At 39.3% G+C, this 15,911-nt stretch overlaps 1 protein-coding gene across 1 annotated transcript; it reads right to left on the minus strand.

Annotated features, from left to right (window-relative positions):
* Nucleotides 1-444: 444 nt before the first annotated feature.
* On the minus strand, nt 445-4,671 carry LOC141353129 (uncharacterized). Its single transcript, XM_073859616.1, has 2 exons — nt 904-4,671; nt 445-613 (listed from the first exon to the last, which is right to left on the minus strand). The coding sequence occupies exons 1-2, from the start codon at nt 4,654-4,656 to the stop codon at nt 587-589; spliced, it is 3,780 nt and encodes a 1,259-aa protein (XP_073715717.1). The 5' UTR covers nt 4,657-4,671; the 3' UTR covers nt 445-586.
* Nucleotides 4,672-15,911: the final 11,240 nt, after the last annotated feature.

The following is a 15,911-nucleotide window of genomic DNA, read 5'->3' on the forward strand; positions in this document are numbered from 1 at the left end:
TATCAGTATAAAGCCGATTCAAACACATCATCTCACTGCAAAGTATTGTATGTGTAACAGCTGCATTACCAAGCGTTCCTTATCTTGTCAGTGTTCTTGTTTCTTGGTTCTTGTTTTTGTTCTTGTTTTGACCATTTGCCTGTTTATGTTGTGACAGCATGAGAGGTTAAGGATCTTTTAGCTTGTGTCAGTTCCAAGAAAACACCACTTCAACGGTCTCTTCAATATGCAGGTGTGTTTAATAATTAACAAAAAGGGTTTTCAACTTAAATCTCTTCAGCTATAAAGTAACTTAGTCTTCCTTAATTCACAAAGGTACATGTCCTTCTCCAAACCAAACACACACTCAACAGTTTCTCATACCCCCTATTAGGGACTGCTGCTGGTCTCATTAGCTGCAGCTGTACTCTCAGGCAGTCTGGGAGTTGTAGTCTTTAACAGACGGCCATCTTGCTTCAGCCATCTGAGGGCAATGTATCTGCCCTCTAGAACACGCCCTCTCATGATGTCACATACCCCCCTCCACTGCTCTGAGGCTCCTGGTTGGCAGGCCACTGTGAAGAGGGCATCCTTGCGAGAGAGGGCATCAGCATTTCCATGGCATCGTCCAGGCCTGTGGACAACAGAGAAGTTAAAGGCTTGCAGACTTAAAAACCATCTAGTTATTCTGCCATTGCTCTCCTTATTCCGGGCCATCCATTGTAATGGTGCATGGTCTGTCATTAATACAAATTTCCTCCCCAATAGATAGTACTTGAGTGCCTCTAATGCCCATTTAATAGCTAAGCACTCTTTCTCAATTGTGGCATAATTTTTCTCATGCTTTGCCAGTTTCCTACTGATGTAGAGCACAGGATGTTCCTCGCCTTCATGGGTTTGAGAAAGGACTGCTCCTAGACCCACCTCAGAGGCATCAGTCTGCACCAGGAATTCTTTTGTGAAGTCTGGGGATTTCAAAATCGGTCTGGAGCACAACATCCTCTTTAACTGCGAGAAAGCCTCCTCTGCCTCTTTGCTCCACTTTACCATTCTGGAGTGTCTGTTAGTGGTTAGCTCTGTAATGGGTGCAACCAGACTTGAAAAGTTAGGCACAAATCTTCTATAATAATTAGCTAGGCCAAGGAAGGACTTTACCTGTCTTTTGGTTTGTGGCCTAGGCCAGTTCTGAATGGCTCCAACTTTGGCTTCTTGAGGTTGTACTACACCCCTGCCTATTGTATAGCCCAGATATTCAGTTTCACCATAGGCAATTTTACATTTTTTTGGGTTTGCAGTCAAGCCCGCCTCTCTGAGAGAATCCAGTACCTTCTGCACCAGTCCAAGATGGCTTTCCCAGTCTGAGCTGTGGATTACCACATCATCTAAATAAGCAGCTGCATACTGCTGGTGGGGTTGAAGGACACGGTTCATGAGCCTTTGGAAAGTGGCTGGAGCCCCATGAAGACCAAAGGGTAAGTGAGTATAATGGTATAGTCCGTCTGGTGTTGCAAAAGCAGTCTTCTCTTTGGAATCTGAAGACAAGGGAACTTGCCAGTAGCCTTTTGTTAGATCTAGTGTTGAGATGAAGCGTGCTTTCCCTAGCCTGTCAATCAATTCATCAATGTGGGGCATAGGGTATGCATCAAACTTTGAGATCTCATTTAACTTCCTAAAATCGTTACAGAATCTTATTGTGCCATCGGGCTTGGGGACCATCACTATAGGGCTCGACCATGCACTCTGTGACTCTTCAATGACCCCTAACCTAAGCATTTCCCTCACTTCTTCCTTAATGGCTTCTCGTCTGGCTTCTGGGATTCTGTAAGGCCGCTGCTGTACAATTTTCCCCGGGACAGTCTGGATCTCATGCTGGATCATTTGAGTATGGCCTGGAACTGGGGAAAAGACATCTTTGTTACGATCCACTAGCTCCAACACTTCCTGTTTTTGTTGTGGGTTCAGATCTGGGCTCACCCGGACTTCTTCTCGTGGTGGGTCACTGGGTTTGCTTGGGGAAAGAGAACACATCATCACTTCTCTAGGGTGCCAACGTTTCAAGAGGTTGACATGGTATATTTGGTCAGGCTTTCTTTTGCCTGTTTGCTTAACCCTGTAATTGACCTCCCCTACCCTCTCTATGACCTCAAAGGGGCCCTGCCAGGTGGCTAGGAACTTACACTCTACTGTGGGCACCAGCACTAACACTCGGTCTCCAGGCTGAAATTCTCTAGGCTGAGCTGGGCGGTTATATATCGCTTGTTGTTCTCGTTGCGCTTTCTCCATATGCTCTCTTACAATAGGGTAAATGGCTGCCATTCTGTCTCTCATTTGCCCAACATGTTCAATGAATGACCTGTGGGGGCAAGGCTGTTCCTCCCATGCTTCTTTTGCTATATCCAGCAGTCCTCTTGGCTTGTATGGGTACAAAAGTTCAAAAGGGGCGAACCCTGTAGAGGCTTGTGGTACTTCTCTAATTGAGAACAACAGATAGGGTAAGAGTTGATCCCAGTTTTTGCCATCTGTGTCAATGGTTTTACGAAGCATTTGCTTGAGGGTCTTATTAAAACGTTCCACAAGGCCGTCTGTCTGTGGGTGGTACACAGAGGTTCTTATTTGCTTTATCTTTAGGAGGGCGCAGAGTTCTTTCATTACACGAGACATGAATGGGGTTCCCTGGTCTGTAAGAATTTCTTTTGGGATACCCACTCTAGTACTAATCAGGAATAACTCTTTGGCAATTTGCTTTGACGTAGCTTTCCTTAATGGCACCGCTTCAGGGTAACGGGTTGCATAGTCTACCATCACCAAAATATATTGGTGACCCCTGCCGCTCCTCGGTAGAGGCCCCACAATGTCCATCCCAATCCTCTCAAAGGGGGTTTCGATGATAGGTAAAGGAATCAAGGGACTACGAAAATTAGGTTTTGGAGCTGACTGCTGACACTCTGGGCAACTACGACAGTAGTTCTCTACTTCCTTATGCACACCAGGCCAAAAGAACCGTTGTAGCACTCTTTCTTTGGTTTTGTCCACCCCTAAATGTGCCCCAAGCAGATGAGTGTGGGCTAGTTGCAGTACTGTGGCCCTATGGGTTTGAGGCACAAGCAACTGCTCTATAGTCTCCTCCCCTTCTTTTTTTATTTGGTAGAGCAACCCATTCTTAATCGCAAAATGTGGGTACACTACTGGAAGATTACTCTGAACTATTCCATCAATAACTTTCACATTTTTCAAAGCATTAACAAGTGTACAGTCATTCAGTTGTGCTGTTCCATACTGGCCTGTTAACATTTGGTGCCCTGGCGCTTCTGGACCACTATTACTTTCTTGAGATGCCCCCAGCTCCTCGGGTTCTGTTTGTAACTGTACCCTGCTTTGAGTGATGGGCTGTGGTGGTGGCTCATCTGCTTGTTCTGAGGCTGACTCAGTCTCTTCCAGGTTGTTTCCTCTATTCATCCGTGTCTGCACTGGAAGGCAATGGTGTGTTAGAGTTTGGACATTTTGACTTGCATAATCTAACATATTTTGTCTGTTTTTACCCCTGGGTCGCTGTGTTTCTCTTGTTCTCCTTGCTTGTACATCTTGCCACAACATGTGAAACACAGGACAATCTCGTCCAATTAATACCTGTACCGGCAGGGATCCCACCACCCCAGCTCGAATTTCATACTTCCCTCTAGTCGTGACTAATGTTACTGCAGATGTGGGATATGTACAAGTGTCACCATGCACACACGAAACTGGAATTGGGTTTTCTAATGAGACTTGCTTTGGATTGACCAAGGACTGGTGCACCAGTGTAATCATGCTTCCAGAGTCTAGTAATGCCTCTACGTCTTGACTATTAACTGATACAGGGCATGTCATTGCTTGGAACACAGAGTTGCCCAACAAGGCAGCAAAAAGGTTATTTTTCAAGCCACTTGAAGACTCAGCCGTCGGCATAGGCTCATCTGTCTGGTTGCATTGCCATGAAATGTGTCCTACTTCCCCACACTTGTAACAGGTTCTTGGTTTATACAATGGGCTTTCGACTGGCAAATCTTGTTGGCTGGACCTTTTCCCCTGTGGGCTAGGCCATCTGGGAGTAGAGGTTCTCTGGAAAAACTTTTGTTGGGGCTGTGCACTGGTTGGAGACCGTGAGTTCAGCATTTCTGCACTGGCTTGGTATCGTTCAACCTCTTCTATCAATTCTTGAGGTGAACTTGGGTTATTCAGACAAACAAATCGTTTAGCTTCAATGGGTAGGGCTCTTAAAAATCTGTCCATCACCAAGGAATTGACCACTTCTGTTGCCGAGTGCCTACCAGGCTCTAACCATTTCTTAGCCAAACGCATTAATTCATGCATCTGTGTACGCGGTGGCTGTTCTTTCTTAAAGCACCATGCATGGTACCTCTGGGCCCTCCCAAATTCTGTAAGACCACTGCGACTTAACATTTCTTTCTTCAAGGAGTCATAATTATTGGCCCAAGTTGGGTCTAGATCTAGGAAGGCCTTCTGTGATTCTCCAGACAAAAACGGTGCCAATATTTTTGCCCATTGATCTTTTGGCCATTTTTCTCTAAAGGCAGTTGTCTCAAAAGCATGCAAGTACGCTTCGACATCATCACACTCTCCCATTTTAGGAATAAAGTCACTAGCCCGTATTCTGCTAACATCTTGGGCTTGCTTCATTTCCAGTTCTTTAATTTTAAGGTTATTGGCCCGCCTTTGTTCCTCCAGCAAGCCAGCTTGAATTTGCTGCTGCACTTTATTACTCTCTATCATTGATTTCAGTAACTCTTCCATTTTACAATCAATTGACTGTGTACTTAGCTTAGAAAACAGGCTTGTTAGGTCCTCCACATCACTCTGGAACATCTGCAGTCATCCAAGTGCCCGCATTCTCCACCATATGTGACAGCATGAGAGGTTAAGGATCTTTTAGCTTGTGTCAGTTCCAAGAAAACACCACTTCAACGGTCTCTTCAATATGCAGGTGTGTTTTATAATTAACAAAAATGTTTTTCAACTTAAATCTCTTAAGATATAAAGTAACTTAGTCTTCCTTAATTCACAAATTTACATGTCATTATCCAAACCAAACACAAACTCAAAAGTTTCTCATAACCCCTATTAGGGACTGCTGCTGGTCTCATTAGCTGCAGCTGTACTCTCAGGCAGTCTGGGAGTTGTAGTCTTTAACAGACGGCCATCTTGCTTCAGCCATCTGAGGGCAATGTATCTGCCCTCTAGAACACGCCCTCTCATGATGTCACAATGTGGATTACGCTTTTGGATCACCCTGTTTGGATTTGTTTGCCTGCCCTTCGGGGATTTTACAATAAACCTTCTTGCACATGGATTCTCTTCTCTCTCTCTCTTTGTGTAAGCAGGCTACGTTACAAAATACTTTGCCCTACCAGAATCCAGCTGAGGTTTGTAATTTCCAGCCGGCAGCATGAATCCACTGTTTGCTTTGCTTGAATTACGCCAGGGCAACCGACCGATAGAGGATTACCTCAAGACTTCCTAGATTTGAGCTATCAATACTGGTACACTACGGTACACTATAATGATGACACGCTTAAAGATCTTTTATAATGCACTTAATAGAGATTTATGCCTGTGTATGCCACGTGATGCCTCACATTGGACCTTAGAAAGTTACATTGACTGTGCTTTACTTATGAGGGGATCTCCCTTCACTGTGGGTGTTGTGGATGAGAAACCAAAGACTGTTCACAGTAAGCCAACCCATGTTATGCCTATTTTGCCAAAATTGGCTAAAGTCATGCCTGTCTCTAAGATGGCCACCACCAAGCCAGTCTCTGCACCCAAGATGGCTGTCACATAACCTGCACCTGTTTTTAAGATGGCTACGCCTTACCTGCACCTGTTACCCCAAGAGGCATCAGCACAACCACACCTGTCTTAAAGAGGGCTTTTGTTATGCCTGCACCTGCTACAATGTTTTAATCCATCTTTTCTTTGATTAAATGTCTCACTTCACCTTCTTTGACTTCTTTGTTTCAAATGTCTTTATTCCAAAACAAAACATTTCAATGACCTTTACCATTAGAAATTATTCCTAAAACCTATTTTTCATATCTATAACACGACGTAGGTGCACGTTAGTGTGTCAAATCTGTGTCCGTTTGCATAAATCTTTAAGACTAGTCTTAAAAGTTAGTCATGAATTTTTTTCTTCAAGACTGATTAAAACTGTTTTAAGTATGTTTCATAGAATGGTAGACTGTTCTAATTTAAATCCAAAAATAAGACTGATTAGCCCTAACTAATTGTTAGTTAGTCAGATTCTTTCTTAAAACGCAGTCTTAATGTCACGGCTATGTTTATGCAACCAGCCACAGGACTGTCTCTGCAGGAGGGCGCCATCAGGCTCCACGTATGAATGAACAGACTATTGGAAATGTCAGTAAAACAACATCAGAGATGGTGATGTTGGCTAACCCTCCTAAAGGCCATGACTATCTCCTTTGTCCTGAAGGTATTTAGGGCCAAGTTATGTTTTGTGCAACAGGCTGTGAGTTTCTCCACCACTTCCCTGTATGCTGACTCACCACTGTTGTCGGCCTATTACCGATAATGATATCATCTGCGAACTTGATGACGTGGTTGCTGTTGCAGGGCGGCAGTGGCTCAGTGGTTCATGTAGGTTGTCTACAAACCGGAAGGTTGGTGGTTCGATCCCCGGCTCCACCGAACCAAGTGTCGAGGTGTCCTTGAGCAAGACACTTAACCCCAGTTGCTCCCGATGAGCTGGATGGCGCCTTGCATGGCTGACACCGCCGTCGGCGTATGAATGTGTGTGAGTGAATGGGTGAATGTGAGGCAACATGTACAGCGCTTTGGATGGCCATAGGTCTGTTAAAAGCGCTATATAAATGCAGTCCATTTACCATTTACCATTTAAAACTGGGAGTACAGTCATATGTTGGCAGTGTGAACAATAAAGGACTCAAAACACACCCTTGTGGCATACCTGTACCCACACTTATTGTTTTAGATGTTAAACTGACAACTCTGACTGTCTGTCATCTCTCTGTCAGAAAGTTTATAATCCACCTACACATTCTTGAATTTGGACCCAGCAGCAAACAACTTTTCCTGCAGTTGTTAAGGCAAGATGGTATTAAATGCTGATGCTTAGATTCCATTATTCCGTCCGTGTTTTTCAGATCATTATTGTTAATGATTCATTTTTATCAGTATATTAGTGTAGTATGTAGGCTAATACTCTAATTCAAACTAGTTTTTCTACACAGTGACTTCTGGGTTGATATCTTGAGGCTTTGAGACATGTAAGCATGCTTTTCCTGTGCATTGCGTAAAACAAGAAAATTGACTTGGCTTTCTGGTTTCCATTGAGCATGATTTGTTTACAACTCTTTTGCTTAAAACGCATTTGGTTTGGTTAATTGCACCTTGACTCACTTGCAGAGGTGGGCTCATGCATGGTTAACTTGGGCTTGGGTGCAGATTGCACAGTGTTTCAACAACTAGTTTCGAAAGAATATTTAGATGTGCAAACACTAATCGCGTTTCTTTAAAGTCTCATTTTATGATGCAGCATTGAGTTCCCTCGAATGGGAACCCAGCAAGTCATTTATGTGATCAACTGCTTTCCATATAAAATTATCTTCCATAATGTAAAAAAACATTCAGTTTAAATATAATCTTGATATTTTTTATATTGACTGAGTAAAATCATGTCAAAGATTGAAATCAAACTTTGATTATTTAGATTTATATTATGATTATTACTTTAGTCTGGAGCTTACAGACAGGATCAGATATGATTTCTCTTTTGTGGCCTCTTAACTCTTTCCTCGCCAGCTTTTTTTAAAAGTTACCAGCCAGTGGCATCATTTTTTATGATTTTCACAAACATTTAATGCCTTCCAGAAAATGTTCTTCTTTAACACTCTGGGGTCCAAAAACGCACCGCTGATTTTTGACGTGTTTTTCCTCATCAATGCAGAATCAACATAAAATACTCCATCAATAATAATCATGCACGTGTTATACATCATTTGAAACTGTAAAGGGTCTTCTTTAATGCGTGTACATTTACAATAACAACTTTGTGTTTTTTTTCAAATAAAGAAAATAAACAGGGTGCGCATTCAGACATCTCTGTCTGAATACAAACCCAAAATACTAGCAACTAGAAAACTGCATTAAATCCACAAAACTTTTGAAATATGAAAATTGTATACATTTTAGGTAGACATTTTAAATGAAAAAATAAGAAGAATAATGTAAATAAAAAAGACATCATCTGTATTTCTCAGATAGGTATTTTAACACAAGAACCTGGGGATGAAATGTAAAGATTTATTGAAATTAAAGTATGCATTTATTTTCCATATACATTTTGCATTACCATGTTGGGTGCGCATTACTTTTAGCAGGTCAGGTTTCGAATAATAGTGCATACCTGTGTTTTTTTTTTTCAGAATAAAGCGTTAAACAGCCCACTGTTTCAAATGTTAGAGATAATTGACAATGGGCCATTTAATTATTCTAAAATAATGTACACCCAAGGTGGTAATGCGGCTATTAGCCCTACAACAAAAGGTATTAAATGTATAATATAAAATATTCCTAAGTATTGTTAGTAATAAATAAGGTAATGACACTACTAGCCTCTCATAAAAATTTCACGTATTGTTCAAGTAAACAGTTAGTAATAAAATCCAAACAAAAAATGAAATTACAAGCCAAATCACAAGTAAATACAATAGAAGACTTTTGGTTGGTCTACCTATAATTTTCAGGTGCAAAAATTGAAAAAAAAAACCCGCTGCATTGTCTTTACTATATAAATTTAATTAAGATTGGATTGTTGGATTAATTTATATTTTAAAGCGCAAGAAAATGTGAATGTCAACAATTTGGTATTTGCACGTTGTCTAAAATGCGCGTTCTGGATAAACTTGTTGATAAACAGATGTGGTACTGTCAACTGTCCTGTGGGATATTTTTGGTTCTTACAAAACTGCAAAACAAAGAAACATATTTTGAAGTTGTATGTACTTGCCTGTGTTCTGTTGTTTGACTTTCTCTTTATAAGGGCGTTGTTTCCAGGACAGTTTGAAATCAGAGATGTGTAGAGACAGAGCAGACTGCAGCTAAAATTCATCAATACACAAATACAACATACTGTCATTTCTTATTTCCACAGGATAGAAAATGGTCATAAATTATATTTTGCATGAAAACATGAATAATATTATAAATATACTTTAGGTAACATTATAAAATAAACAAGAAACCACAGAGTTTATCATCCCTTTAAATAACATTCATTTATTTTTCTAACCTGGTTGAGGATTTGATCACTCACAGCAGCTGCATCAACACTGGAGAGAAATTTCAGTCTCAAAAGGTTTTTCTTATAATGACCTGAAACACAGAAAACACAAACATAACAATCAATCATATACAAACAAAAACACTGATATTTGATGAAAATATTGTGGAAAAAAAGTGGTCAAAGCAAAAAGAAAGTTCAGTCTAATAAGCACTCAAGAATCTGGGTCAGAATCTAAAAAAGGTCTATTTTCTGAAGTGAAATGTGAAGTTGTGCTTGCCATGGCAAAGTTTTGGGGACAATATCATCCAAGAATTATTATACTCCCAGCTACAACCCAAAATTTGCACCCACTAGTGATAATACTCTAAGTAAAACAGTCCAACTCCTGTGACTCTATGATGTTCCTTAACATACTTGCCAACATGAATGATATAAACCAACCCCCATGACATTCAGATTTGAATATATAACTAATTTTATGTTGCTAGGGCGATCAAAAGTGGTTGTTAGGGGCGTGGCTTAATACCTCTGTAAAGATCATTAGAGACGGATTGGATGCCTGAGTAAAATGAGCCCACCCCCATGTCTCTATGAAACTGTGGTGCAAAGATATCCATCTGGGAATTTTATAATGGCAGTCTATGAGATAGGTACCTTGGGTGCCCCATTATGGGGTATAAGTTAACCCTACCACCCTCTTCAAATGTTGTAACCCACATGTTTTTACTAAATCGTTGAGCGGAGCTATGATCTGTCAAAGTTCGGCGCAATTTTAAGTCAGTGGGATTTTTTGGGAGATCCCCCCCTTTCAGAAATCCTGCACCCGATCGCTTATAAAAGTCATAGCAGACCTGTCCTCAATAAGCCTTTCTTTTAAGAAGACACACAACCGTAATCGATTTTACAATCCATTTACTTTAAGTCACACAAAGTGCAATGCACTTCAAAATGGCAGTGGAGATTCCCCTAAAGGAACATGCATAGGGGGAAGTTCACGAGTGCGTGATTAAAAGTGGAGCTCTTAAACCTCTCATGTAGGACCTCTAGTCCTTGCTCTAGACTATGTGCAAAGTCTTGAATTGCCACGGCCTACAATTCTGAGTGTTTATTATTGTTTTGTCTTGATAATTGTCTTGGATAATTGTTTTACAATTCTTACTGCCCGCCTTTTGACCTGTTCCTTGTCTTTTTGGAGCAACATTTCTATCCTTCTGCTCCCTGTTCTGACCGAATGCCTGCTATGACAACAATTATTGCTCGGCCTGGTGTTGTTGTTTTCTTGACCTATGCCAGTTTGTTTTCTGTTTTTGCCCTTCTCTAATAAACCAACCCTATATCACGCAAATACGTGACTATTTCACGTATGGACCAACGTGAACATGACACGTTTTGCCCGCGTTTGAACGTGAGCATGTCACGCTTTTCTGTTTGTGTCACTGTCACGTTTTGGTTACTCAACTTTTTTGTCCTATTTTCAAACACCTTTCACTCCGGTTTAGGGTTAGATTTGGTGCTTTTGTTATATGTCACTTTAAGTATTTGTCACTTTAAGTATTGGTTTATAAAAAAAAAAGATACAAGACTTATTCTTTTATATTTTCTAAACTTAACCAATTGTCCCCGACGTTGGGGTTAGAGTTTGTTTAGGTAAGGATGTCATTTTATGTAAATCTAACCCTAAACCGAAGCGAAAATGGTAAGAGGTTAGGACAACAGGGTTGGGTGGCCAGGGCGTGAAAGTGACACAGGGGGGAGGCGTGACATGCTCACGTTCGGGCGCGGCGAGGCGTGTCATTTTCGCGTTGGTCCATACGTGAAATGGTCACGTATTTGCGTGATATTGGGTTGAATAAACACACACATGAATCTTAAGTTTATAGCCTGAGAGTCATCATCACACAAAGCCTTTTCTATCACACATATTCAGTCAGAATGCAGAAAGTTAGGTCTCAAATTTCCCAATTTTACCAAGATATATACAATTTGGTTTAAGAAATTACGTTTTCCGTAGACCTCCACTTCACATAAAGAGAGATTAGACGGAAGTCCAGTCATGACCAGATTCACATAGCGTCCCTCCATCCCATTACATGAGTAACTGATAGTTTGACCAACTTGAAAACCTGAAGTTACAGCACATCTAAAGAAAGAAAAAATCAATCAATTAATCAATTCATAAATCAAGGTGTTTAAATCAATAAGGGTATACATGGAATATCTGTACATGGGATTGTTGTTTCCATTGTTTTCAGTTGAGTTTCCAATCCGAATCTCTGCTCCATCGGTTTGAGCCGCACAACAGTCTGATCTAGTAGTGATGATTACTGTACTAATCTCATATTCATACTGAAGATCCAAACTCAACCATGCAACACTTTGATTTCCAGTAACGGCACAGTATTCAGCTTCACCTGGTCCATATCTTTTACCATCTACAGCATTTTGAGCTACAAATGTGGAATATGTGGATGATTGTGTAGCTGTTGCACTTAGAGCCACATTTTCTACAATGTGATCAAAGACAGCGGATCAGTCAGTCTGGAGATACATTCTAAATAATTTGTTAAATTCAACAGTTCAAAAAGTCAATTTTGTCAAATATTTCCTCAGTGTTATCTAATGGTACAGAATTAAGTATCAGATCTCACCTGTTTCATAAACCTCAACTTCACAGAGAGAGAGAACAGATGTACGTCCAGTCATGACCACATTTATATAACGTCCCACCATTACACCACACGAGTAACTGATAGTTTGACCACCTGAAGTTACAGCACATCTAGAATGAGAGATAATCAGTTAATCTCTAGAAGTGTTTAAAATGATATCTATAAACTGATGTCATGAATAACTTTACATGGGATTGATGTTTCCATTGTTTTCAGTGGAGTTTCCAATACGAATCTCTAATCCATTGGTTTGATCAATACAACAGTCAGATCTAGCAGTGATGATGACTGTTCCAATCTCATAATAATCCAAGAGATCCAACCTCCACCATGGACTCAATTCATTTTCAGTAACAGAGCAGTATGATTCAGTAGCCCCATATCTTACACCATCTATAGCGTTTTGATCTACACGGATTGAATGTGTGGATGACTGTGTAACCGTTCCTCTACGTGCTAAATTTTCTATAAAAAAAAATCAAAGAAAGGTAAACAGTCAGTGTGGAAAATAAATACATCTGTGATAAACTACTAATCTTATCTAAATATTAGCATCACTCATGATCTAATTGGAGTCTGATAAACTCGCAGCCAAAAAAACTTTTTCTCTTTTTATCACTTTTTGTGACTTTTGTGAAGGACTTTTGATTGAGATCAGATTCAGAGCGATGACCATAAATACACTGCGTTTGAACTGTTTGACCTGAGGGGATGCTTCCAGATTGTATAAGTTGGGTAAAAGTCCCATTTGGTGGATAATAGCGGAAATACGGATTGCCGAAAAAACTTGTCATTGGCAGGGAAGCATTTTCTCTTAATGAACAAGTTTACTCGTCAATGGCAGGGAAAGAGTTAAATGACTGATGAATGATTATTCAAAACATAAAACAAACAGAATCAGATAAATTAAGATGTGCCTCAAATTAGATCACTTGTGTGTCAAATATCAATAGAAGGTTACCTTCAAAACTACCCGGAATGGAAACAAGAACTGTTGAAATAAAAATAATTGAAACAATGATAATTAAAAGAAATTTAAATTAATATTAACACAAAAGTATTTTATTCTTAACTTAACATCGTGTGTGTTCCCATCATCATGTGTGTCAGCTGCTGTACTCACCAAAAACTAAAATCAGATGAATGAGTTTCTCCATCTCTGATCATCTAAAGATCATTAAACAGATGACAGAGTTCAGATGACTGAACAAAAGGAGTATGGGAGAAAAAGAGAGAAAGAGGGGGAGATGGGGGGTTTAAAATATCTTTAATTAATTAAGTTACACATTTTAAACAACAGTGGAGAGGCCAGAAATGTTTAACTCAGTGGACCTCTTTTGTGTATGGGATCGACTAAGTTTCGGATCAGCAAAAAAGGGAAATAAAATAAGAACAAATAAAAAAATTATATGCATATGAAAAAAATAACAAAGTTACAAATAAAAGTAAGGTCTAACATTTAAGAACAGAAATAGAAACAATTGAATAATAATGCTGTCTTCATTCTATAAACTACATATAATTAATCTTTTTAAAACTATAGAAGTGACGATTCGAGGCTCTTGTCCAGAGCGTGTTGGGTTCCTTTGCTACGGCAGAGATCAGCATTGCAACTGGTCAGGTTGGCTCCACCTCCGAGGGTGGTCACAACTCAGGGTGCAGAAACCGCCCACATGGTGACGGAAGTCACAGCACGCGCCCTGGCTCACACGATGCCCATTACAGTAGTCTAGTTAAGCCTTTTCTGGTTTCCGCTCATTGTGGTGGCCCAGCAAAACCATTTTACCTGCTCACCTGCTTTTTGTTTTTTAGTATGTTTTTTTAAACATACTAATATTATATTTTGAAACTACATAAAAACAAAATCAGTGCATTGTACAATAGGCTTTTTCTACATACATGTATTTTGAGACTGCATTCAACAACATTAGTGCATTGTTAGATGTCTAAGTAGGATTTTCTACATCCAGACATGTTCATATGTTATTAATAAATATTTTACATTTATTAAATATTTAAAGAGTTTTGTTGCAAAACGAGATAACCACTGTTTTTTTAATTGTTCGGAAATCTCGTTTTTTGGTTGTGCATTCCAATTCATTTCAATGCAACTGCAGTTGGTTTGTTTTGATTTAAACCTTAAAAACTTAGAAAATACAGCTAAGTAGCACCATAAAACAAAATAATAACATGATAACATTATAATAAACATGTTTTGACAAAAATGTTAAAAAATGGATTTATCTCGTTTTGCAATGAAACTCTTCATTTTTAAAATTGCATAACAACATAAGTGCATTGTAAGATGCCCAAGTAAGCTTTATTCTACATTTAATAATAATAATAATAATAATAAACTTTATTTTCTATAGCGCCTTTAAAGTGCACATCTCAAAGCGCTGTACAAAAACAATTAAAACAACAGAGATACAACACATAATAAAGATTAGAATTAAGAGACATTATACAATATAAGACAAAAATAAAAGCAATCAATCAATTAAAAGCTAACATAAAAAAATGAGTTTTAAGCTGAGATTTAAAAATACCAAAAGAATTTGCTTGCCTAATCTCAAATGGTAGAGAATTCCAGAGTTTCGGAGCTAATGAGGAAAAAGCCCTGTCTCCCATTAGTTTTAAACGAGTTGAGGGAACAGTTAAAAGACCAGTTTCTGAGGAACGAAGATCACGTTTTGGAGTGTATGGAATTAAAAGCTCTGTCAAGTATTGAGGCGCCAAACCATGCAATGCCTTATAAGTAAGCATCAAAATCTTAAAGTCCACCCTAAACCTAATGGGTAACCAGTGCAAAGACTCCAAAACAGGAGTAATATGTTCTCGTATATTAGTTCTAGTCAGGACTCTTGCAGCCGAATTTTGCAAAACCTGCATTCTGTTTAGGGTAGCTTTTGACACTCCAGCTAACAAGGCATTACTGTCTTCTTTTAAATAGGTAAATAATCCATATCACACTCATTGAGAATTTAACTCATTTACTCACTTAAGTACACATAACTAAACGTAAAGCTTGTTAAAACCATTCATATTGGGTATCAAACTGTTCACCATTCAATTTCCTCTTCACTGATAAATATGGTATGACGGTAAAACAATTCATTCTATTTATTCAATGATCTGGACTAATATTTTGCCAAGGAATCTGCAGGCAATAAAAGATGCAAAAATAACAGTTAAGGGGACAAACAACTCTCCCCTGCTCAGCTCTGATTGGTCGATTCAAACGTGAATGGGCGTGTCCTTCCCAAGGGATAAATACGGGCAAAAACTTTATCTCATCAGTTGAGTTAAGTTCAGTTAAGTTGAGTCCTTCGACTCATCTCTTCTACAAGTGAGCTCTTCCAGTCATCCCTCCCTTTGGTGGAGGAGAGCAATTAGTCCCAGAGGCCTTTCTTTGTTCTGTGAGTTTTAGGTCAAAGTCACCTGAGTTTTTGACCAAGAATGGATTTTCAACAATCAGAAAACCACCAACTCACTTCTAAACCTTTCAGAACAATTCTTCAAATGGAATGGATGCTCGGTTTGCACACGACAACCTGGTCTGTTCTTCAAGCATGAAAATGCTGCAACTGGATCTGCAAGCCATCTTCATCCACCTGAACCTAAGACTTTCAAATGCCTTCCACTGCACAGACATGCAAGTACCCTATATCTTAGAATATAGCTGCGTTTAAGTCGGTAAAGTAAAATGAATGTGGTTTATGCAACTCTCTCTCTCTCGATCAATGCTACCTCACACTCCAGGTTTCAGCACAATTCATGTACAATTTTAGATATATATTCCTGGCGAATTAATCAATTAATTGTTACGATTCATTCTGCTAAAACCTACAAAATATAGTTAAGGACAATTCATGGTATGTATTTGCATTTGAGCTAAATCAACAATTCCCCGAATCGGAATAGTGATGAACAATAAT

Source organism: Misgurnus anguillicaudatus, chromosome 21, assembly GCF_027580225.2.
Source record: "Misgurnus anguillicaudatus chromosome 21, ASM2758022v2, whole genome shotgun sequence".
Lineage (NCBI taxonomy): Eukaryota > Metazoa > Chordata > Actinopteri > Cypriniformes > Cobitidae > Misgurnus > Misgurnus anguillicaudatus.

Coding starts and splice junctions, on each gene's coding strand:
- LOC141353129 (XM_073859616.1), bottom strand. CDS start 4,656: ATGAAGCAAGCCCAAGATGTTAGCAGAATACGGGCTAGTGACTTTATT. Junction 614..903: donor TGCAGACTGATGCCTCTGAG/GTGGGTCTAGGA, acceptor TGTTGTCCACAG/GCCTGGACGATGCCATGGAA.